At 41.3% G+C, this 25,759-nt stretch overlaps 1 protein-coding gene across 1 annotated transcript in view; it reads right to left on the reverse strand.

The window, feature by feature from the left end:
• Nucleotides 1–25,118, reverse strand: part of LOC133574967 (uncharacterized) — a 36,161-nt gene extending 11,043 nt beyond the window's left edge. Inside the window, exons 1-7 of the mRNA XM_061927377.1 lie at nucleotides 24,734–25,118; nucleotides 19,503–19,645; nucleotides 14,096–14,228; nucleotides 13,011–13,217; nucleotides 4,110–4,219; nucleotides 3,930–4,045; nucleotides 3,740–3,818 (exon numbers count right to left, since the gene is read on the reverse strand). Of these exons, the coding sequence (XP_061783361.1) occupies nucleotides 3,740–3,818; nucleotides 3,930–4,045; nucleotides 4,110–4,219; nucleotides 13,011–13,217; nucleotides 14,096–14,228; nucleotides 19,503–19,645; nucleotides 24,734–25,118 (1,173 nt within the window). The remainder of the gene's footprint in view (nucleotides 1–3,739; nucleotides 3,819–3,929; nucleotides 4,046–4,109; nucleotides 4,220–13,010; nucleotides 13,218–14,095; nucleotides 14,229–19,502; nucleotides 19,646–24,733) is intronic.
• Between the last annotated feature and the right edge of the window lie 641 nt (nucleotides 25,119–25,759).

A 25,759-nucleotide genomic window follows, 5' to 3' on the forward strand; every position in this document is an offset into this window, starting at 1 on the left:
CACGTTGATGTAACACGTGGCTTGGCATTGTCTTGCTGAAATAAGCAGGGGCGTCCATAGTAACGTTGCTTGGATGGCAACATATGTTGCTCCAAAAGCTGTATGTACCTTTCAGCATTAATGGTGCCTTCACAGATGTGTAAGTTACCCATGTCTTGGGCACTAATACACCCCCATACCATCACACATGCTGCCTTTTACACTTTGCGCCTATAACAATCCGGACGGTTCTTTTCCTCTTTGGTCCGTAGGACACGACGTCCACAATTTCCAAAAACAATTTGAAATGTGGACTCGTCAGACCAGAGAACACTTTTCCACTTTGCACCAGTCCAGCTTAGATGATCTTGGGCCCAGCAAAGCCGGCGGTGTTTCTGTGGCGAAGACACAACAAACTCCCTTCTTGTCTCTCATGGACACGCACCTGTTGTTGTTGACTTTGGACTTATCGGCTGCACAACATCAAGGCCGCGGAACACACACGCATCCACAAAAAAATATATGCCACACACACATACCCCACCCCCAATCCAACGTCCTCAACGCAAATCCCACAGGGGTGATGGAAGGATGGGCAGCGCCTGAGAGCTGCGGCCTGCCAGCATGGCCCCGCACTCCCTCCCCTCTGTTGCTAGATATCTCGAGATGTATGTTGTAATATGTATATGTGCTTTGCTATGGAGGTTTTTTCCCACTCCAGACTGGACCCCCTTAGGAGTCGAGTCTAGATTGTATTTTTTTACTCATCCTTCCCCAGCGTTGACCTTTTTCCCCATCTTTTACGGGGCGTGGCGACCCATCAGCGTTCCTGTTCTGTAACCCTGTACACTGTTTGTTTGTCTAATCTTGAACGGGTTTGTGCTGTAAACAAAGTTTTGTTGTACTTGTGCAATGACAATAAAGACCTATCCTATCTTATCCTTCTGGCCAGCACGTCATTATTTTAAGGTATATTGACAAAATAATTACATATCCAGGAAGGCCTCGCCAAACCCATTAATTTGAGACGTGACTCAATTGGGTTTTCTGCGATTCCATTTTTGACCTTATCGCAGCTAAACATCTGGCAATCTCCTTAAGATCAAGAGCAATGGCAATTGTTGCGTTTTGGACCAGTTGTTCCTCCCAGGGAATTCAAGTCACAAGTCGCTCCCAAGCTCTTTACGACACTTAAAGCTGAGTAGAAAAACCACCAGAGACAGAATAGGTATTTTGTAATATATTTGCAAAGCTTTGCATATACATTGAGACCAGTCCAGCATAGAACATTCTATCGCGCCGCCAAGATGGTCTGCCCCCCCCCCCCCCCGACAAACCCTCTCCCCTCTTAAGTCTCTCTTCCTCCCACCCTGGCAGTAATGTCTCTCCAGCCAAAACAAATGCCCATTATCTCTCTTTCTAACATTCCCCCCTCAAGGTTAAGCACACAGTTTTGCAGACAACCAAAAGACCACAAATTGGAAGAAAAACACTAGCTGTTTTGTAATATCCATCCATCCATCCATTTCCTACCGCTTATTCCCTTTGGGGTCGCGGGGGGCGCTGGAGCCTATCTCAGCTACAATCGGGCGGAAGGCGGTGTACACCCTGGACAAGTCGCCACCTCATCGCAAGGCCAACACAGATAGACAGACAACATTCACACACTAGGGCCAATTTAGTGTTGCCAATCAACCTATCCCCAGGTGCATGTCTTTGGAGGTGGGAGGAAGCCGGAGTACCCGGAGGGAACCCACGCAGTCACGGGGAGAACATGCAAACTCCACACAGAAAGATCCCGAGCCCGGGATTGAACCCAAGACTACTCAGGACCTTCGTATTGTGAGGCAGATGCACTAACCCCTCACCCACCGTGCTGCCCGTTTTGTAATATGATTATGAAATAAAAAGAAGTAACACTTAAATTCGGGTACCGTATTTTCCGCACTATTAGCCGCACCTAAAAACCACAAATTTACTCAAAAGCTGACAGTGCGGCTTATAACCCGGTGCGCTTTATATATGGATTAATATTAAGATTCATTTTCATAAAGTTTAGGTCTCGCAACTACGATAAACAGCCGCCATCTTTTTTCCCGGTAGAACAGGAAGCACTTCTTCTTCTACGCAAGCAACCGCCAAGGTAAGCACCCGCCCCCATAGAAGAGGAAGCGCTTCTTCTTCTACTGTAAGCAACCACCCGCCTCCGTAGAAGAAGAAGAAGCGCGCGGATATTACGTTTCATTTCCTTTGTGTGTTTACATCTGTAAAGACCACAAAATGGCTCCTACTAAGCGACAGGTTTCCGGTTCATGAAAAGACGCAATCTCTCCATCCGCACACGGACTACTATTTCACAGCAACTGCCTAAAGACTTTCAAGAAAAGCTGGCTACTTTCCGTGCATATTGTAAAAACAAGATAGCTGAAAAAAAGATCCGGCCAGAGAACATTATCAACATGGACAAGGTTCCACTGACTTTTGATATTCCTGTGAACCGCACTGTGGATACAACGGGAGCACGTACGGTGAATATTCGCACCACAGGGAATGAGAAGTCATCCTTCACTGTGGTTCTAGCTTGCCATGCTAATGGCCAGAAACTTCCACCCATGGTGATATTCAAAAGGAAGACCTTGCCAAAAGAGACCTTTCCAGCCGGCGTCATCATAAAAGCTAACTCGAAGGGATGGATGGATGAAGAAAAGATGAGCGAGTGGTTAAGGTAAGTTTACGCGAAGAGGCCGGGTGGCTTTTTTCACGCAGCTCCGTCCATGTTGATATACGACTCCATGCGCGCCCACATCACGCTGGTTTTTAATATATTATTAAAGTTTGACTGACCTATCTGACTGTTTTTTTGACATTCCTTTAGCGCAGTTAGATGCGGCTTATAACACGGGGCGGCTTATAGGTGGACAAAGTTTTGAAATATGCCGTTCATTGAAGGCGCGGCTTATAACCCAGGGCAGCTTATGGTGCGGAAAATACGGTATACGTAAATATCTGCCTCCGACAATTCCCCCTTCAGATCTTCTAAAAAGATCTTTATCACTAGTACAACACTTCTAAAATACGCCCCTCTTTGAGCAAGCTAGTAAAAAATTAAAAGCATAGTTACATGGGAGATAAACGGATGGAATCTATGTCAAAGTCGTCACTGTCAGGGAAGGAAACTAGCATTTCTCGAAAGTCACCACTTTGCTTGACCCCCTTCAGTGACATAGCAAACCCAGAAATAGGGTGGGGTTGTCCTTCTACAGCTCTAACAATGATGCGGGTGCATAAAGACCTAGCACAAGGGGCGATAAAGCAACCGCTATGATGGCCAAGAAAACTCCAACGGAGATCAGGGCAGACTTAATTAGGTCAGACCACCTTCCAAAGGTGCTTTGGAGCCAATCTTTGAAGGGGTCAGAGACACCGGAAACTTCAGTAAGTTCCTTAGACAGGGCATGGAGGCCCTCCAGGGCCCTCTGGACCGAGCCATCGGGGGCGGTGTTGTTAAGAATGAAGGTACAGCATTGGTCACCAAACATTGCACACACACCTTCTTCCTTGGCTAGGATACGGTCAAGGGCTATGCGGTTCTGGACAGCCATGAGGGAAGTTGGGGCAAGTTGTTCAACAGCATAAAAATAAATATTATATTTTTGGTAGTGCCTCCGACACGACCAAATAATAATCAGTCAATCCACCAAGTCTGAGACGATCGGTTATAAATGTTCTCTTATTGGGTTCATTCATTTATCTTACGTACGTTCAGGCATCGGAGGGTCTTGTTGACTTTGAGGCCGCAGGCGAGGTAGACGGCTCCTTCAGGGGGGATTCTGTTGTTGCTTGTTGTCAGACACACACACAATTAGTGTCACGTTGTCTCTTTCCACAGTAACGGAATCATTTTATTCATCAGCAGACAAGTCACCAAAGCTCGGGGCGACGCCTCCTACCTGACGTTTAGCTCCTCCAGGACGTTGTTGTCTTTAAGAGCTTGTCCTAAAGCCCGAGCTCCTTCCTTGCCAAAGCCATTATAAGACAAATCCACACTTCTTAGGAAGAAGTTTCCCTAAAAAGATAAGTGTGTGTGTCCTATTATGTAGTTTGGCTTTTTTTGTGACGCCGTGTGTTACCCCGAGCCCGTTGGCCAAGACGGCAGCTCCTCTTCCTCTGATGCTGTTCCAGGCCAGACTCAACCATCGCAAGCCGGTGTTCTCCGACAGAGCGTCTCCCAGAGTAAGTCCTGGGAGGGTTGTGGGGACAATCAAAGCAAACATCGTAAATGTCAACGACCATTTTTGGTTGCCAGACTCTAAATCCGGGGTCAGGCCCGCAGACTGGTTGGATGAGTTTGCTAAGTATAAAAATGTACCTGAAATATTTGACGCTGTTCTAAATGTGTCCAGTGACGTGTGGTGAGGTTGATGGCTGGTGAGGCACTGACTTCATCACAGTCACATTTACAAACATATGAACCCTAAAGAGTATCTTATTCACCATTTGATTGGCAGCAGTTAACGGGTTATGTTTAAAAGCTCATACCAGCATTCTTCCCTGCTTGGCACTCAGCATCAAGGCTTGGAATTGGGGGTTAAATCACCAAAAATGATTGCCGGGCGCGGCGCGGCTGCTGCCCACTGCTGCCCACTGCTCCCCTCACCTCCCAGGGGGTGATCAAGGGGATGGGTCAAATGCAGAGGACACATTTCATTACACCTAGTGTGTGTGTGACAATCATTGCTACTTTAACTTAACTTTAACTTTACACATACAAACTGTAGCACACAAAAAAGCACATTTAATTAAAAAAAAAACGTTATTATGGTCTTACCTTTACTTAGAAATGAAGTCCACAACTAAAGCCCTCACTTCAACTTTCCACGTGCAAGATTGAATCTATTTAAAAAAGTGTAACCGAGGGTTTATAAATGTGGCCTATACTGTATGAAACTACAAAATAACAAACACGGAGGCTCCAGTTTACACGAGGACCACTTTATTTACCTTCTTTCAAAAACCTCCGCTCCACTCCAACGTGTCAAAATTCCGCTCTTAGCGCCTTCAAAATAAGAGCTCAAGGCATATACTGTATAACAGCACATAACAGGAACTTAACATCACAAAGAGAAAAGCCCATGAAAATAGGTTACAAAAGTTATTTAATAAGAAGCCAAAAAGTGCAAAAACAATAATGTTCGTGTTGGAGGAGTTGTGAATTAGATACACCTGCAGTCTGCAGGTGTACCTAATGTTGTGGCCCTGCAGTCATTCACAACTCCTCCAACACCAACATTATTGTTTTTGCACTTTTTGGCTTTTTATGAAATAACGTTTTTAAATAGATTCAATCTTGCACGTGGAAAGTTTAAGTGTGGGCTTTAGTTGATATAATAATTCTACGGCGGGGGTGCAGGAGGCGGGGTTACTGGAGCCTCAGCCAGTGCGTCTTTTGCAGCCGTTTTATGATCGCTCAGTACAAGAAATACGTTACACACATACAGTTGTTGACAAAATACACTGTACATTATATACCTCAGCTAACTAAACTATGGAAATGTATAATATAATTCATATAGCAATACGGTCTCACTGCACAGCAGGCCAGCAGTTAGCCCAGTCCGGAATCCATGTTGAGGCACTGAGTGACGTGCCTTAACTGACTGCTGTTCACCGCACTGTCTCTTCTCAGTATTTGAACGGCAAATGTGAAAATTCAGCGATTTTGAATAAAAATAATCTAAAACTGGTGGAAAATAACTTTATAGTATAATCACTGGATACATATAACAATTTAATTAATTTTTTTTCTTTTTACATTTTTTTTCTTTCCATGATGGCAGGTGAGGCCCCGCCTCACCTGCCTCTAGTGACTGCACGTCACTGAATGTGTCCACTGGATGTCGCAATAGCAAGTCTTTGTATCTCTGTCGATGATATGTACAAAATAAACCACATGATGTTAGTGCATCAGTTGAGGAAAATGATCAATCAATGTTTATTTATATAGCCCTAAATCACAAGTGTCTCAAAGGGCTGCACAAGCCACAACCACATCCTCGGTACAGAGCCCACATAAGGGCAAGGAAAAACTCACCCCAGTGGGACGTCGATGTGAATGACTATGAGAAACCTTGGAGAGGACCGCATATGTGGGTGACCCCCCCCCCCCTCTAGGGGAGACCGAATGCAATGGATGTCGAGTGGGTCTGACATAATATTGTGAGAGTCCAGTCCATAGTGGATCTAACATAATAGTGTGAGAGTCCAGTCCATAGTGGATCTAACATAATAGTGTGAGAGTCCAGTCCATAGTGGATCTAACATAATAGTGTGAGAGTCCAGTCCATAGTGGATCTAACATAATAGTGTGAGAGTCCAGTCCATAGTGAATCTAACATAATAGTGAGAGTCCAGTCCATAGTGGATCCAACATAATAGTAAGAGTCCAGTCCATAGTGGATCTAACATAATATTGTGAGAGTCCAGTCCATAGTGGATCTAACATAATAGTGAGAGTCCAGTCCATAGTGGATCTAACATAATAGTGAGAGTCCAGTCCATAGTGGATCTAACATAATAGTGTGAGAGTCCAGTCCATAGTGGATCTAACATAATAGTGAGAGTCCAGTCCATAGTGGATCTAACATAATAGTGTGAGAGTCCAGTCCATAGTGGATCTAACATAATAGTGAGAGTCCAGTCCATAGTGGATCTAACATAATAGTGTGAGAGTCCAGTCCATAGTGGATCTAACATAATAGTGTGAGAGTCCAGTCCATAGTGGATCTAACATAATAGTGAGAGTCCAGTCCATAGTGGATCTAACATAATAGTGTGAGAGTCCAGTCCATAGTGGATCTAACATAATATTGTGAGAGTCCAGTCCATAGTGGATCTAACATAATAGTGAGAGTCCAGTCCATAGTGGATCTAACATAATAGTGAGAGTCCAGTCCATAGTGGATCTAACATAATAGTGTGAGAGTCCAGTCCATAGTGGATCTAACATAATAGTGTGAGAGTCCAGTCCATAGTGGATCTAACATAATAGTGAGAGTCCAGTCCATAGTGGATCCAACATAATAGTGAGAGTCCAGTCCATAGTGGATCCAACATAATAGTAAGAGTCCAGTCCATAGTGGATCTAACATAATATTGTGAGAGTCCAGTCCATAGTGGATCTAACATAATAGTGAGAGTCCAGTCCATAGTGGATCTAACATAATAGTGAGAGTCCAGTCCATAGTGGATCTAACATAATAGTGTGAGAGTCCAGTCCATAGTGGATCTAACATAATAGTGAGAGTCCAGTCCATAGTGGATCTAACATAATAGTGTGAGAGTCCAGTCCATAGTGGATCTAACATAATAGTGAGAGTCCAGTCCATAGTGGATCTAACATAATAGTGAGAGTCCAGTCCATAGTGGATCTAACATAATAGTAAGAGTCCAGTCCATAGTGGATCTAACATAATAGTGAGAGTCCAGTCCATAGTGGATCTAACATAATAGTGAGAGTCCAGTCCATAGTGGATCTAACATAATAGTGAGAGTCCAGTCCATAGTGGATCTAACATAATAGTGAGAGTCCAGTCCATAGTGGATCTAACATAATAGTGTGAGAGTCCAGTCCATAGTGGATCTAACATAATAGTGAGAGTCCAGTCCATAGTGGATCTAACATAATAGTGTGAGAGTCCAGTCCATAGTGGATCTAACATAATAGTGGGAGTCCAGTCCATAGTGGATCTAACATAATAGTGAGAGTCCAGTCCATAGTGGATCTAACATAATAGTAAGAGTCCAGTCCATAGTGGATCTAACATAATAGTGAGAGTCCAGTCCATAGTGGATCTAACATAATAGTGAGAGTCCAGTCCATAGTGGATCTAACATAATAGTAAGAGTCCAGTCCATAGTGGATCTAACATAATAGTGTGAGAGTCCAGTCCATAGTGGATCTAACATAATAGTGAGAGTTCAGTCCATAGTGGATCTAACATAATAGTGTGAGAGTCCAGTCCATAGTGGATCTAACATAATAGTGTGAGAGTCCAGTCCATAGTGGATCTAACATAATAGTGAGAGTCCAGTCCATAGTGGATCTAACATAATAGTGTGAGAGTCCAGTCCATAGTGGATCTAACATAATAGTGAGAGTCCAGTCCATAGTGGATCTAACATAATAGTGAGAGTCTGTTTGTTGTTGTTTTACTTTTGTAACTGTATGTAGAAATGGCTGGTTGCATCAGCTCTGCTCTTTGATGTCCTTTGTGTTCTTTGATGTTTCCCTCTTACACACATGCTTATGTGTGCTATGGCTATGAGTTTTCCCCCCTTGGCCTCAGTCTGGACCCCCTCTCCAGGGGCCCAGGCTTAGACTGAATATTTTTTGTAAGGGGCGCCGGAATTTGGCAGACCCGTCAGCGATCCTGTTTTGTCTTATCCATTTTTTTAACGTAATGTTTTTATATACATGTTACAAGTTATATATCCTTTATTATTGAATGTATCAAATGCGATGAATATTTTAATGGACCACAATGGAAACAAGCCTTTTGGCTTTTTGTGCCATTCATTCGCCTTTTTAAAAGGGGAACATTATCAGCAGACCTATGTAAGCGTCAATATATACCTTGATGTTGCAGAAAAAAGACCATATATTTTTTTTAACCGATTTCCGAACTCTAAATGGGTGAATTTTGGCGAATTAAACGCCTTTCTATTATTCGCTCTCGGAGCGATGACGTCACAACGGGAAGCAATCCGCCATTTTCTCAAACACCGAGTCAAATCAGCTCTGTTATTTTCCGTTTTTTCGACTGTTTTCCGTACCTTGGAGACATCATGCCTCGTCGGTGTGTTGTCGGAGGGTGTAACAACACCAACAGGGACGGATTCAAGTTGCACCAGTGGCCCAAAGATGCCAAAGTGGCAAGAAATTGGACGTTTGTTCCGCACACTTTACCCACGAAAGCTATGCTACGACAGAGATGGCAAGAATGTGTGGATATCCTGCGACACTCAAAGCAGATGCATTTACAACCATAAAGTCAAAGAAATCTGCCGCCAGACCCCCATTGAATCTGCCGGAGTGTGTGAGCAATTCAGGGACAAAGGACCTCGCTAGCACGGCAAGCAATGGCGGCAGTTTGTTCCCGCAGACGAGCGAGCTAAACCCCCTATTGACCCTAGCTTCCCTGGCCTGCTGACATCAACTCCAAAACTGGACAGATCAGCTTTCAGGAAAAGAGCGCGGATGAGGGTATGTCTACAGAATATATTAATTGATGAAAATTGGGCTGTCTGCACTCTCAAAGTGCATGTTGTTGCCAAATGTATTTCATATGCTGTAAACCTAGTTCATAGTTGTTAGTTTCCTTTAATGCCAAACAAACACATACCAATCGTTGGTTAGAAGGCGATCGCCGAATTCGTCCTCGCTTTCTCCCGTGTCGCTGGCTGTCGTGTCGTTTTCGTGGGTTTCGCTTGCATACGGTTCAAACCGATATGGCTCAATAGCTTCAGTTTCTTCTTCAATTTGGTTTTGGCTACCTGCCTCCACACTACAACCATCCGTTTCAATACATGCGTAATCTGTTGAATCGCTTAAGCCGCTGAAATCCGAGTCTGAATCCGAGCTAATGTCGCTATAGCTTGCTGTTCTATCCACCATGTTTGTTTGTGTTGGCATCACTGTGTGATGTCACAGGAAAATGGACGGGTGTATATAACGATGGTTAAAATCAGGCACTTTGAAGCTTTTTTTAGGGATATTGCGTGATGGGTAACATTTTGAAAAAAACTTCGAAAAATAAAATAAGCCACTGGGAACTGATTTTTAATGGTTTTAACCCTTCTGAAATTGTGATAATGTTCCCCTTTAAATGGATTAAATTCTTTAAGATGTCAATAAACTTCTCAATCAATCAAAGTCTCCCTGTAATGTTTGTCTGCTCTTGAATGGGATTGTGCTGAAAATATTAATTAATAAAGTATTTCTGATTCTAATTCTGATATATATGAGCAGAAAAGTCGTAATTGGACCTGGAAAAATGCTATCGCAACAAGCCGAGATATCATAGGTCTGATGTTTGGAAAAACAATGTCAGATTCTTTGAAGTCTCAACAGTCTTTGAAGTTTACGAAGAAAACGTGTTAAGTTCTTTGATTGTACTTAGTCTTTGATGTGCCCAAAACACATAAAGTCGGTTTGATCTTTGGTAAAAATGTGTTTGTTCGATCCGTTGAGGCGATGTCCACCCTGTTGGCGGCCATTTCAAAGAATTTGTGCAAAATAATATTTGGAGTATTCCGCAAACCTACCGTCCACTTTTGTAAATATCACATGATTATTATTCGGCGTGATGTTGCATCCTTACACTTTCCATCATTGGAACTGAGCTACTGTGTGGAACAATTTCCCCTGTGGATCATTAAAGTTAGTCTAAGTCTAAGTCTAAGTCTAAATATACATCAAATACAGTTTTTTTCTTTGAACGTATGTTTGTAAAACATCAAAGACAATTTGGAGCCCGCAATTAAAAATAAAGGTGTTATCGCCAACATCAAAGACCTCATAGAGTAACTGACAGCGTTCATCAAATTCATCATCGTCCGGAGGAAAGAAAACTTCGAGGCTTTGTCGGAAAAGCAATAAAGAAGGATGCGCGTGTTCGAGTCCTCCGCATTGAAGACCGGTAAATGTGCCGGGATGACATTTCAGCACAAGCGGAATCAAACATGCACGGATGAAATACGGCCCAGCGTACGCCCCCGTCACAAACACACACACACACACACACACACACACACACACACCAATACAACAAGCAATATCCAAGGCGGTACATCCCGGGTGTGCGTTTCCTCCACCGGCGTCCCGTCAAAGAGCTCATAAGCATGATAACTGAAAGGCCTTTTAATGAGAGACAATGTTCTTGACCTTTGAATGCCACAGTCTGCTGCCGACGCCCAAATAAGGACGCGGCCTCTCGGCAAGCTGTCGCCTCTTCCATCATTCCCCCAAAAAACGTCCAATAAACCGGAGACGCCTTGTCATAGTGACGCTGAATGGACCTGATGCTGGTCATCAGACAACTTGGCAAACTACAAACCCCAAAAGCAGTGAAGTTGGCACGTTGTGTAAATGGTAAATAAAAACAGAATACAATGATTTGCAACCTATATTCAATTGAATATCAATCAATGTTTACTTATATAGCCCTAAATCACAAGTGACGACATCCTCGGTTCAGATCGCACATCAGGGCAAGGAAAAACACAACCCAATGGGACCATAAGAAACCTTGTGTCATGATCGTTACCCGGATCATGGCATGATTTAGGTTGGTTATGTTTCTGGTTTTAGTCTGTTTCCTGGTTGCACCCTCTTTTCCTGTTTATTCTTGGTTTCCATGGGCACTGATTCTCCTCACCTGTCTTAGTTTTGCAATTAGTGTTTCCACCAGGTGTTTTGGCTAATCACTCCCCTTTATAGTTTCCTGTCACCCAGCAGTAAGTGCTGGGTCAATGTTTGCTCTATGCAACATTTACATTTCCTCTGGTTTTCTCCTCATAGTAAGTTTGTGCACGCTAGCATTCCTTGTTTATCACCCTTGGTGACATTTTGGTTTTTGGTTTAGCTCCACGCTTGCTAGCGTCCTCAGTTTCGTATTTTTGTCCTGCCTTTTATTTATTAAAAATACTTAATCCTACCTGCACACTCCTCCTGCTTGTCTTCTGTACTGGAAGGAACACACCAGCACAGCTATGCGTCCCCGTAGACGTAACACCTTGGAGAGGATCGCAGATACAAAAATACTACTCAAAGATCCTCTATAAGACAGGAACACTTTGCCCTTTTTAAAGACTTACTGCAAAAACACTACTCAAAGATCCTCTATAAGACAGGACCACTTTGCCCTTTTTAATGAGCTACTGCAAAAACACTACTCAAAGATCCTCTATAAGACAGGAACACTTTGCTGTTTTTATGACCTATTGCAAAAATACTACTCAAAGATCCTCTATAAGACAGGAACACGTTGCTGTTTTTATGACCTACTGCAAAAATACTACTCAAAGATCCTCTATAAGACAGGAACACTGCTATTTTTAAAGGACCAACTGCAAAAACACTGCTCAAAGATCCTCTATAAGACAAGAACACTTCTGTTTTTATGACCTACTGCAAAAACACTACTCAAAGATCCTCTTTAATACAGAAAAACGTTGCAGTTTTTAATGACCTACTGCAAAAACACTACTCAAAGATCCTCTATAAGACAGGAACACTTTGCCGTTTTTAAGGACCTACTGCAAAAATACTACTCAAAGATCCTCTATAAGACAGGAAATTTTTGCTGTTTTTAATGACCTACTGCAAAAATACTACTCAAAGATCCTCTATAAGACAGGAACACTGCTATATTTAAAGGACCTACTGCAAAAACACTACTCAAAGATCCTCTATAAGACAGGAACACTTTGCTGTTTTTATGACCTACTGCAAAAACACCACTCAAAGATCCTCTATAAGACATGAACACGTTGCTGTTTTTATGACTTATTGCAAAAACACTACTCAAAGATCCTCTATAAGACAGGAACACTTTGCCCTTTTTAATGACCTACTGCAAAAATACTACTCAAAGATCCTCTATAAGACAGGAACACTTTGCTGTTTTTATGACCTACTGCAAAAACACTACTCAAAGATCCTCTATAAGACAGGAACACTTTGCTGTTTTTATGACCTACTGCAAAAATACTACTCAAAGATCCTCTATAAGACAGGAACACTTTGCTGTTTTTATGACCTACTGCAAAAATACTACTCAAAGATCCTCTATAAGACAGGAACACTTTGCTGTTTTTATGACCTACTGCAAAAATACTACTCAAAGATCCTCTATAAGACAGGAACACTTTGTTTTTAAGGGCCTACTGCAAAAACTCTACTCAAAGATCCTCTATAAGACAGGAACACTTTGCTGTTTTTGTATGTTTTAATGATTTTTATGGCGCTATACCTGCTCGCTCTCCCAGAGCATTGTGGCTCAGGTCCAGACGCTGCAGGGTGGCGTTGCGGTGCAGGGCGGGGCTCAGGTGATCCGCAGCCTGGTCGCCAAGACGATTGCCTGACAGGTCCAGACGAAGCAGGCTGTTGTTCTCCTTCAGCATGGAGGACACGGCCTGGCAGCCTATGTCCCCGACACGGTTGTCGGACATGTCCACCTCTGGCATACATTAGCAGACATGGACGTAAGTATTGGGACACGTACAGACGGTGGTCGGACATGTCCACCTCTGGCATCAGCAGACATGGACGTAAGAATTGGGACACGAACAGACATGGACGTAAGTATTGGAACACGAGCAGACGGTTGTCGGACATGTCCACCTCTGGCATATATTAGCAGACATGGACGTAAGTATTGGGACACGTACAGGAAGTCATCTCCACAAGTATTTGCATACAGACAGCAAAGTCTTTGTCCAAATACCTTTGAGCCTAGAAATGTAACAAAACACTACATAGATTTCTTGTTTGATCTCACTTCTTATGTCGCAAGAATAGACACAATAGACATAAGGCGGGAAATTTTAAACATAGACTTAAGACAATTAAGAGACAAATGGCATACCATTAAATACTTGTGTGAGACATGATAAATAAAGCATGCTACAAAAGACATAAGGATATGAGACATAAAAACACATTAAACAGGAGACATGAGGTCTGAGATGTAAGATAAGAGACCCGAGACATAAGACTTGAGACAAAATGCACTCATGAGATGAGACTTGAAACATGAAGCATGAGACATGAGATAAAAAAAAAAAAACAAGAGCTAAGACCCTGAGACAAGGCATGAGATGTAAGACATTTAAGATGTGAGACGTAAGACGGCATGAGACGGATGAGAATATTTAAGTAATGATGTTTTTTTAGGCACAAAAGTATTTGGACAAAACTCACTTTTGACTGTCCAAATACTAGTGGACATTTTGTCTGTAGTTTAATGTGGAGACTGACATTTACCACAACAATGTGTGTGTGTGTGTGTGTGTGTGTGTGTGTGTGTGTGTGTGTGTGTGAGACGGAGACGAGCACCTGTAATGTGACAATTCTCCTTCAGCACGTCGGCGACGGCCGCTCCTCCCGTTCCCTCCAAGCCATTATCTCGCAGGTTGAGGCTGAGGATTGAAGTGTTGGTTGCCAGGGCGACCGCCAGCGCTTTGGCGCCCTACAAACATCATCAGCATGATCAGCGTCCTTCTTCGGCGTAACGATAAGAACGTGTCCAGCGAGGCGAGACGATTTTTTTTTTTTTTCTTCTTCTTTTGGGACATTTAAGTGCAGGCGTCGCAGGTCACAGAGTCAATGTGAAAAAGATATATATATATATATATAGATATATATAGCCATAAGATAGATATAAGACATAAAAGGTGACACACAAGCCACATGTAAAACAGTACACATGAGAGGCGAGACATGAGACATAAGAGGGGAAACATGATACATCATATAGATGTACAAACCCTGTTTCCATATGAGTTGGGAAATGGTGTTCGATGTAAATATAAACGGAATACAATGATTTGCAAATCCTTTTCAAGCCATATTCAGTTGAATGCACGACAAAGACAACATATTTGACGTTCAAACTCATACACTTAATTTTCTTTTTGCAAATAATAATTAACTTAGAATTTCATGGCTTTTAACAACACTCAATAAACGATTGGGAACTGAGGAAACTAATTGTTGAAGCTTTGAAAGTGGAATTCTTTCCCATTCTTGTTTTATGTAGAGCTTCAGTCGTTCAACAGTCCGGGGGTCTCCGCTGTCGTGTTTTACGCTTCATAATGCGCCACACATTTTCGATGGGAGACAGGTCTGGACTGCAGGCGGGCCAGGAAAGTACCCGCACTCTTTTACTATGAAACCACGTTGATGTAACACGTGGCTTGGCATTGTCTTGCTGAAATAAGCAGGGGCGTCCATGAAAAAGACGGCGCTTAGATGGCAGCATATGTTGTTCCAAAACCTGTATGTACCTTTCAGCATTAATGGTGCCTTCACAGATGTGTAAGTTACCCATGCCTTGTACAAAACAAAAAGGTGCACAAGGCGAAGGCAAGCTTAACGCAAGAAACAAAAGCTAAGACTTAGCATAAACTATGGACATGAACCATGAAACTAAAAACATGAAAAAACTCACTAAACTGTGGCTTGAAACAAATAGCAAGAACTATGGACATGAAACAAAAAGACTTACTGCACACGGCATGAATCGAACAGCATGACTATGGCAAGAAAAGTCAGAACAGAGCATCAAGAACTATGGCATGGACAGAGCAAATACAGAGTAATGTCGCCAGGACGACTAACTGGCAAAACAGGCTTAAATAATAGTCTCTGATTAAAGCAGGTGCGTGAGTCAAACACATGAGACAGGTGAAACTAATCAGTCGTCATGGAAACTAAAACAAACAAGGGTGCACAAAAACAGGAACTAATTGGAGTCCAAAAGTAACAGAACATAACTAAACAAAACATGATCTAGACCACAGATCCTGACACAAGACAGCAGCAACAGAGATACAGTCTATAAGATGTATAGATATCTAATGTATTCATACATTGTTTATGTAGCATGTATTTATAACCTAATCATATTGTTTCTTGAACTTAAAAATAGCTGACCATTTTTTTCCCCTTCTCTGGGATTATATTCCCAGTTTTGATCTGGGACGTCTGCTCACTTATAGCATATAAGAATATTCTATTACTGTTAAGCAAACTATGAATAATAAAACATGTGTCCTTTATCATAGCTACACGTATGACAAAAAAAGCATGTGAAAATCAGCGGTATTCAGTGAGGTAAGATGTATTAAATGCGCTGACAGTTCATTGCTTCTGCCAAATTAATTGCACTGATCACCACTTCAAGATGGCGGCTCCGCGTCTCGTCAGCGCCAGTAGGCAGTAGCGCTCCATGCTGCGTCTACTTATAAGATGTCTATGGTTGGACATGTCTGAATCCAAACAGGAAGTTAAACAACAACAAGGTAATGTCTTCCTCTTGCTGCACCAAACCTAATTCCAGTCAGCAGAGGCTAGCAGATGTTAGCGTGCAGTTAGCATGTAGCGGGCTGTCAAGTTATGGACATTCATGATCTGCTGGAATGAGAGGCTTTAACACGTTCTCTCCTCCTGGCGGGGATGTGACTTGGAATTAATGAGCCACTAAGTCTGCACTCGGGTCAGATAACACCAATTTCCAGTTCTCGTTCAGCATTTTAAAGTGGAAAAATAAGTAAATGTTTCCTCACGTCAACAAACGTGACGTTAACAAGCTAACTAGAATACGGGAAGACCGTTTGGGAAAGCTTGTTATGGTTGGGTTGCAGGTTAATGTTGTTAATGTTGTTATGGTTGGGTTGCAGGTTAATGCGCGGATCGTTTCCCCAAGATGTAGATGGAACTCCGGAGGCAGGGTTCAGGTATACGGCGTCTCTAAAGGGACATAGGCGAATTTTTTTTTTAATAATTTTTTTATTTTTATTTTTTATTTTTTTAGACATGTATCTCGTGTGCACGAGAAACTTTTTATAAAGTTATAAAAAAATTAAAAAAATAAAATAATTTTTAAAAATCTTTTTTTAGACAATTATCTAATGTGCACAAGAAAGTTTATTTTGCCAAGAGATACATGTCTAAAAAAAATATATATATTTTTTTAATACTTTTCTTGTGTGCAAGAGATACATTTCTATAAAAAAAAAAAAAAAAAAAAAAATTATTATTATTATTTTTTTTAGACGTACGCACCAGAAACTTTCTGGTGCGCACGAGATACATGTCTTGAAAAAAATAAATAAATAAAATAATAATAATAATAAATTATAATTTTTTTTAATTTTATTTTTTTTAGACATGTATCTCGTGCGCACCAGAAACTTTCTGGTGCACACGTCTAAAAAAAAAATAATAATAATAAATTTAAATTATTATTATTATTTTTTTTTTTAGACATGTACTATCTTGTGCGCAAAAGAGCAAAAAAAAATAATTTAAATTAAAAAAATATATATTCTTTAAACATGTATCTCGTGCGAGATAGTCTAAAAATAAAAAATAAAAATTATTACATTTTTTATTTTTTTTAATTCAATTTAATTTAACTTTATAAAAAGTTTCTCATGCGCATGAGATAGTTTCTCGTGCGCACATGTCTAAAAATTTTTAAATTTTTATTTCTAATACTTTTCTTGTGCGCACAAGATAGTTTCTCATGCGCAAGAGATACTGTCTAAAAAAAAAAAAAAAAAAAATTGTTTTTAATTATTATTAATTTTTTTTAGACGTGCGCACCACGCACGAGATACATGTCTTAAAAATAATAATAAAATAAAATAATAATAATAATAATTTATTAATTTTTTTTATTTTTTTATTTTTTTTAGACATGTATCTCATGTGCACCAGAAACTTTCTGGTGCGCACGTCTAAAAAGAAAAATAATAATAATACATTTAAATTATTATTATTATTTTTTTTTTAGACGTGTATGTATCTGTTGCGCACGAGAAACTATCTTGTGCGCAAAATAGCAAAAGAAAATCATTTAAAAAATATATATATATTTTTTTTAGACATGTATCTCGTGCGAGATAATTGTCTAAAAATAAAAAATAAAAATTATTACATTTTTAATTTTTTTAATTCAATTTAATTTAACTTTATAAAAAGTTTCTCGTGCGCATGAGATAATTTCTCGTGCGCACATGTCTAAAAAAAAATATGTATTTTTAATACTTTTCTTGTGCGCACAAGATAGTTTCTCATGCGCAAGAGATACATGTAAAAAAAAAAAAAAAAAAAAAAAACATTTTTTTAAATTATTATTATTTTTTTTTAGACGTGCGCACCAGAAACTTTTTGGTGCGTATGAGATACATGTCCTAAAAATAATAATGAAATAAAACAATAATAATAATAATAATTTATTATTATTATTAGTATTATTTTTTTTTTAGACATGTATCTCGTGCGCACCAGAAAGTTTCTGGTGCGCACGTCTAAAAAAAAAAATAATAATAATAAATTTAAATTATTATTATTATTATCATTTTTAGACGTGTATGTATCTGTTGCACACGAGAAACTATCTTGTGCGCAAAAGAGCAAAAGAAAATTATTTAAAAAAAAAAGAAATTTTTTTTTTTAGACATGCATCTCGTGCGAGATAATTGTCTAAAAATAAAAAATAAAAATTATTACTTTTTTAAATTTTTTTTAATTCAATTTAATTTTATAAAAAGTTTCTCGTGCGCATGAGATAGTTTCTCGTGCGCACATGTCTAAAAAAATAAAAATAAAATACAAATTATTTAAAAATGTTTTTCCCCCATGTCCCTTTAGGGGCTCCGTACAGGTAAGATAATGATTTATTTTTCATAAATCTGGCAAAATACAGAAAAGCGTGCCGATTGCACGGGAAGCTAAGGAAATAGCTAACGGGAAAACTTAGCATTGAACCAAAGCGCAAACAAGACAGCCAGACTGAGTGTGTCCCGAACACTAATCAGAGGCAGGTGAAAATAATCAGCACCCATGGCAACACAAACCCAGTGGTGCTGAAACAGAACTAAAGGAGTCTTTAACTAAACAAAACATGATCCGGGCTGTTTTTATTAATCTTTCACAAAAATCACAAGTGAAAGATTTACTTTATGACAAGAACACTGTGCTGTTTTTAGGAATCTTCTGTAAAACACTTTTAAAGTTAAAAGTTAAAGTTAAAGTAGCAATGATTGTCACACACACACACTAGGTGTGGCGAAATTATTCTCTGCATTTGACCCATCACCCTTGATCACCCCCTGGGAGGTGAGGGGAGCAGTAGGCAGCAGCGGTGGCTGCGCCCGGGAATCATTTTGGTGATTTAACCCCCAATTCCAACCCTTGATGCTGAGTGCCAAGCAGGGAGGTAATGGCTCCCATTTTTTTATAGTCTTTGGTATGACTCGGCCGGGATTTGAACTCCCAACCTACCCATCTCAGGACGGACACTCTAACCACTAGGCCACTGAGTAAAGATTTTAAAGATCTACTTTGTCAAAGATCTTCTATAGAACAGGAGCGCTGGGCTGGTTTTAGTAATCTTTCACTAAAATCACAAGTCAAAGATCTACTTTATGACAAGAACACTGTGCTGTTTTTAGGAATCTTCTTTTAAAGATCTACTTCGTAGTAATAGCTCCCTTATTAGTGCCCGGGTGCAGGTGAGTGTCCCGAACACTAATCAGAGGCAGGTGAAAATAATCAGCACCCATGGCAACCAAGAAAACCCAAACCCAGTAGTGCTGAAACAGAACTAAGGGAGTCTTTAACTAAACAAAACATGATCCGGGTAACGGCTCATGTGGGAAATTCACCAAAAGAACCCTAAAATACGCCGACTTTAGCACTTTTACGCCGGTCCTGAGACCATGCAGTAGCCCACCTGAGGTCCAAGTCCACGGTGCGCCAAGGACAAGCGGTCTTCCTGCAAGTGCTGCACGACATAGGAGACCGGGACCACCTTGAAGCGCTTGCACGCCTCCGTGTAGCGCGTCCGCCGGGACCACTCAGAAGACGCCTTCTCGTCTGCCACAAAATGAGACATGAGATAGGAGATATAAGACATGAGACACATGTCCAAGGTGTGAGACGTGAGATGAGCCGTGAGATGCGGGACAACATGGAACAAGAGAGACAAACAAAAAAACCAGGACGAGACATGTGACATAAGCAGCTAGGCACAAGATACAACATGAGGTATGAGACGTGAGACATGAGACTTATCATTCATTCTTTGGGTTGTGTGTCTGCAAAAAAAAGTGTTCATGTCCATTTTGCGTTGAGTCGTTTCAAAATAAATGAACAAAACAAATTGTCCATTTTGATGTGAACGCTTTGAGACATGAGACAAATACCACATGATAAACCACAAAAAATAGATGAGACGTGGCACATGAGATGCAAAACACGAGTTGTGAGACATGAGACAACATGTGAGACATGTGTGACATCTGGCATGAGAAACTATGACACGGGACACAAAACAACAGATGAGACATGAAGCAAAAATGAGGTATGAGACATTTGAAGCGGGACATGAGATGCAAAACATGAGTCGCGAGACATGAGACAAGACGTGAGACATGGCTAGACATATGTGACATCTGGCATGATAAACTATGCATGAGATATAACACAACAGATGAGACATGAATCACAAGACGTGAAGCACAAATGAGGTATGAGACGTTGGACATGCGATGCAAAACATGAGTTGTGGGACATGAGACAGGGCTAGGCACGTGTAACATGAGAAAGTGAAAGGAGACACAAGACATGAAGCACAAATGAGGTATGAGACATTTGAAGTGGGACATGAGATGCAAAACACGAGTTGTGAGACATGAGACAACATGTGAGACATGTGTGACATCTGGCATGAGAAACTATGACATGAGACATAAAGCAATAAAAGAGACATGAATCACAAGACATGAAGCAGAATATATGAAATATGAGACATTGGACGTGGGACATGAGATACAAAACACAAGTTGTGAGACATGAGACAACATGTGAGACATGTGTGACATCTGGCATGAGAACCTATGACACGGGACACAAAACAACAGATGAGACATGAAGCAAAAATGAGGTATGAGACATTTGAAGCGGGACATGAGATGCAAAACATGAGTTGTGAGACATGAGACAAGACGTGAGACATGACTAGACATTTGTGACATCTGGCATGATAAACTATGACATGAGATATAAAACAACAGATGAGATATGAATCACATGACATGAAGCGCAAATGAGGTATGAGACATTTGTCGTGAGACATGAAATGCAAAACACGAGTTGTGAGACATGAGACGAGACGTGAGACATGACTAGACATATGTGACATTGGACATGACAAAACTATCACATGAGACACAAAACAACAGATGAAACATGAATCACAAGACGTGAAGCGCACTTGAGGTATGAGACATTGGACGTGGGACATGAGAGGCAAAACACGAGACAAGAGACAAGACGTGAGACATGACTAGACATGTGTGACATCTGGCATGATAATCTATGACATGAGACATTAAGCAATATAAGAAACATGAATCACAAGACGGGAAGCACAAATGAGGTATGAGACGTTGGACATGAGGTGCAAAACATGAGGCGCGAGACATGAGACAAGGCGTGAGACATGACTAGACATATGTGACATCTGGCATGAAAATCTATGACATGAGACATTAAGCAATAAAAGAGACATGAATGACAAGACATGAAGCGCAAATGAGGTATGAGACATTTGATGTGGGACATGAGATACAAATCATGAGTTGTGAGACATGAGACAAGACGTAAGACACAGCTATACATGTGTACATTGTGGACATGATAAACTATGACATGAGACACGAAACAACAGATGAGCCATGAATCACAAGACATGACGCGCAAATGAGGTATGAGACATTTGAAGTGGGACATGAGATGCAAAACATGAGTTGTGAGACATGAGACAAGACGTGAGACATGACTAGACAATTGTGACATCTGGCATGATAAACTATGACATGAGATATAAAACAACAGATGAGACATGAATCACAAGACATGAAGTGCAAATGAGCTATGAGACATTGGACATGGGACATGAGATGCAAAACATGAGTTGTGAGACATGAGACAAGACGTGAGACATGGCTAGACATGTGTGACATTGAATAAGAGAAACTATGACATGAGACATAAAACAACAGGTGAGACATGAATCACAAGACGTGAAGCGCACTTGAGGTGTGAGACATTTGACGTGGGACATGAGATGCAAAACATGAGTTGTGAGACATGATAGAAGACGTGAGACATGGCTAGACATGTGTGACATCTGGCATGAGAAACTATGACATGAGACACAAAACCACAGATGAGACATGAATCACAAGACATGAATATATGAAGTATGAGACATTTGACGTGGGACATGAGATGCAAAACATGAGTTGTGAGACATGATAGAAGACGTGAGACATGGCTAGACATGTGTGACATCTGGCATGAGAAACTATGACATGAGACACAAAACCACAGATGAGACATGAATCACAAGACATGAATATATGAAGTATGAGACATTTGACGTGGGACATGAGATGCAAATCATGAGTCGTGAGACATGAGACATAGTGTGAGACATCTGGCATGATAAACTATGACATGAGACACGAAACAACAGATGAGACACGAATCACAAGACACGAACCACAAATGAGTTATGAGACATTTGACGTGGGACATGAGAAGCAAAACACGAGTTGTGAGACATGAGACAAGACGTGAGACATGACTAGACATGTGTGACATCAGGCATGATAATCTATTTCATGAGACATAAAACAACAGATGAGACATGAATCACAAGACATGAAGCACACATGAGCTATGAGACATTTGATGTGGGACATGAGATGCAAAACATGAGTTGTGAGACATGAGACAAGACGTGAGACATGACTAGACATGTGTGACATCTGGCATGAGAAACTATGACATGAGACACAAAACAACAGGTGAGACATGAATGACAAGACATGAATATATGAGGTATGAGACATTTGATGTGGGACATGAGATGCAAATCATGAGTCGTGAGACATGAGACATAGTGTGAGACATCTGGCATGATAAACTATGACATGAGACACAAAAACAACAGATGAGACACAAATCACAAGACACGAAGCGGAATATATGAGATATGAGACACTTGACGTGGGACATGAGATGCAAAACACGAGTCGTGAGACATGAGACAAGACGTGAGACATGACTAGACATATGTGACATCTGGCATGATAAACTATGACATGAGACACAAAAACAACAGATGAGACACAAATCACAAGACACGAAGCGGAATATATGAAATATGAGACATTTGACGTGGGACATGAGATACAAAACATGAGTTGTGAGACATGAGCCAAAGCTAAGCACGTGTAGCATGAGAAAGTGAAAGGAGACACAAGACATGAAGCACAAATGAGATATGAGACATTTGAAGTGGGGCATGAGATGCAAAACATGAGTTGTGAGACAAGAGACAAGACGTGAGACATGACTAGACATGTGTGACATCTGGCATGAGAAACTATGACATGAGACATAAAGCAATAAAAGAGACATGAATCACAAGACATGAAGCAGAATATATGAAATATGAGACATTTGACGTGGGACATGAGATACAAAACACAAGTTGTGAGACATGAGACAACATGTGAGACATGTGTGACATCTGGCATGAGAAACTATGACACGGGACACAAAACAACAGATGAGACATGAAGCAAAAATGAGGTATGAGACATTTGAAGTGGGACATGAGATGCAAAACATGAGTTGTGAGACATGAGACAAGACATGAGACATGACTAGACATGTGTGACATCTGGCATGAGAAACTATGAAATGAGACACAAAACAACAGATGAGACATGAATCACAAGACATGAAGTGCAAATGAGCTATGAGACATTTGACGTGGGACATGAGATGCAAAACACAAGTTGTGAGACATGAGACAAGACGTGAGACATGACTAGACATGTGTGACATTGAACATGACAAAACTATGACATGAGACACAAAACCACAGATGAGACATGAATCACAAGACATGAATATATGAGGTATGAGACATTTGACGTGGGACATGAGATGCAAACCATGAGTTGTGAGACATGAGACATAGTGTGAGACATCTGGCATGATAAACTATGACATGAGACACGAATCACAAGACACGAAGCACAAATGCGCTATGAGACATTTGACGTGGGACATGAGAAGCAAAACACGAGTTGTGAGACATGAGACAAGACGTGAGACATGACTAGACATGTGTGACATCTGGCATGATAAACTATGACATGAGACACAAAACAACAGATGAGACATGAATCACATAACATGAATATATGAGGTATGAGACATTTGACGTGGGACATGAGATGCAAATCATGAGACATGAGACATAATGTGAGACATCTGGCATGATAAACTATGACATGAGACACGAAACAACAGATGAGACACGAATCACAAGACACGAAGCACAAATGAGCTATGAGACATTTGACGTGGGACATGAGAAGCAAAACATGAGTTGTGAGACATGAGACAAGACGTGAGACATGACTAGACATGTGTGACATCTGGCATGAGAAACTATGACATGAGACACAAAACCACAGATGAGACATGAATCACATAACATGAATATATGAGGTATGAGACATTTGACGTGGGACATGAAATGCAAATCATGAGACATGAGACATAATGTGAGACATCTGGCATGATAAACTATGACATGAGACACGAAATAACAGATGAGACACGAATCACAAGACACGAAGCACAAATGAGCTATGAGACATTTGACGTGGGACATGAGAAGCAAAAGACGAGTTGTGAGACATGAGACAAGACGTGAGACATGACTAGACATGTGTGACATCTGGCATGAGAAACTATGACATGAGATATAAAACAACAGGTGAGAAGCCATCACACGAGAAATGAGAGTTGGTATGAGACCAGAATATGACAAATAACGAATGAGATAAAGGGACAAATATTCCTCTTTAATGTCACCTTCAGGGCGGTCCTCACAGTCCTGGTCTTCGTCACCTCGGTCTAGCATGCCACTATCAGGTCGGTGGTCCTCACAGTCCTGGTCTTCTTCACCTCGGTCTAGCACGCCACCATCAGGGCGGTCCTCACAGTCCTGGTCTTCGTCACCTCGGTCTAGCACGCCACTATCAGGTCGGTGGTCCTCACAGTCCTGGTCTTCGTCACCTCGGTCTAGCACGCCACTATCAGGTCGGTGGTCCTCACAGTCCTGGTCTTCGTCACCTCGGTCTAGCACGCCACCATCAGGGCGGTCCTCACAGTCCTGGTCTTCGTCACCTCGGTCTAGAGGGTCATGAGGGCGGGGCAGAGGCTGGCCCCGCCCACGCATGTCACCTGTGGTCATCATCAGGGCGAAGGAGACGCCAAGAAGGACTGGACTGGTGGAGACGTGGTTTTCCCCCGCCCGGCAGCAGTCACAACAGTGTGTGTGCCACCTCACCTTCTAGAAGCTTCCTCAGCAAGTGGAAAAGTCAGTAAAGTGCAAAAGAAGTCCGAGGTCAGCAGGTGGTGGTCTCCTTCCGTCTCAGCGCCGTCTTCCTCCCAACTTGAGAAGTCGTAACTGCCGCGTGTTCAATCCCTGCACTGCAGTGTGCTTTGTTGACGGGTTACCACGGTGACGCACGCCATCATCCACTCTGAGCCATGGCGACCGCCGGCACAATCAATGCGTTGACCTTTGACCCCGAGTTGCTACACAACTGCCTGGACAGCTCATGTGGCGACTGCCAAAACATTGCTCAAAGATCTTTTATATGACAGGAGCACTGTGCTGTTTCTCTGAGGCTCTACCCAGTCAAAGATCCTCCATATGACAAGAGGGCTATAAGACCCACCTAGACAAAGATCCTGAGCAGGAACAGTTTTACAGATCTACCTTGTCAAAGATCTTCTCTATAACAGGAGCGCTGGGCTGGTTTTAGTAATCTTTCACAAAAATCAAAGATCTTCTTTATGACAAGAACACTGTACTGTTTTTAGGAATCTTCT

The sequence above is a fragment of the Nerophis lumbriciformis genome, linkage group LG38 (assembly GCF_033978685.3).
Source record: "Nerophis lumbriciformis linkage group LG38, RoL_Nlum_v2.1, whole genome shotgun sequence".
Classification (NCBI taxonomy): Eukaryota; Metazoa; Chordata; class Actinopteri; order Syngnathiformes; family Syngnathidae; genus Nerophis; species Nerophis lumbriciformis.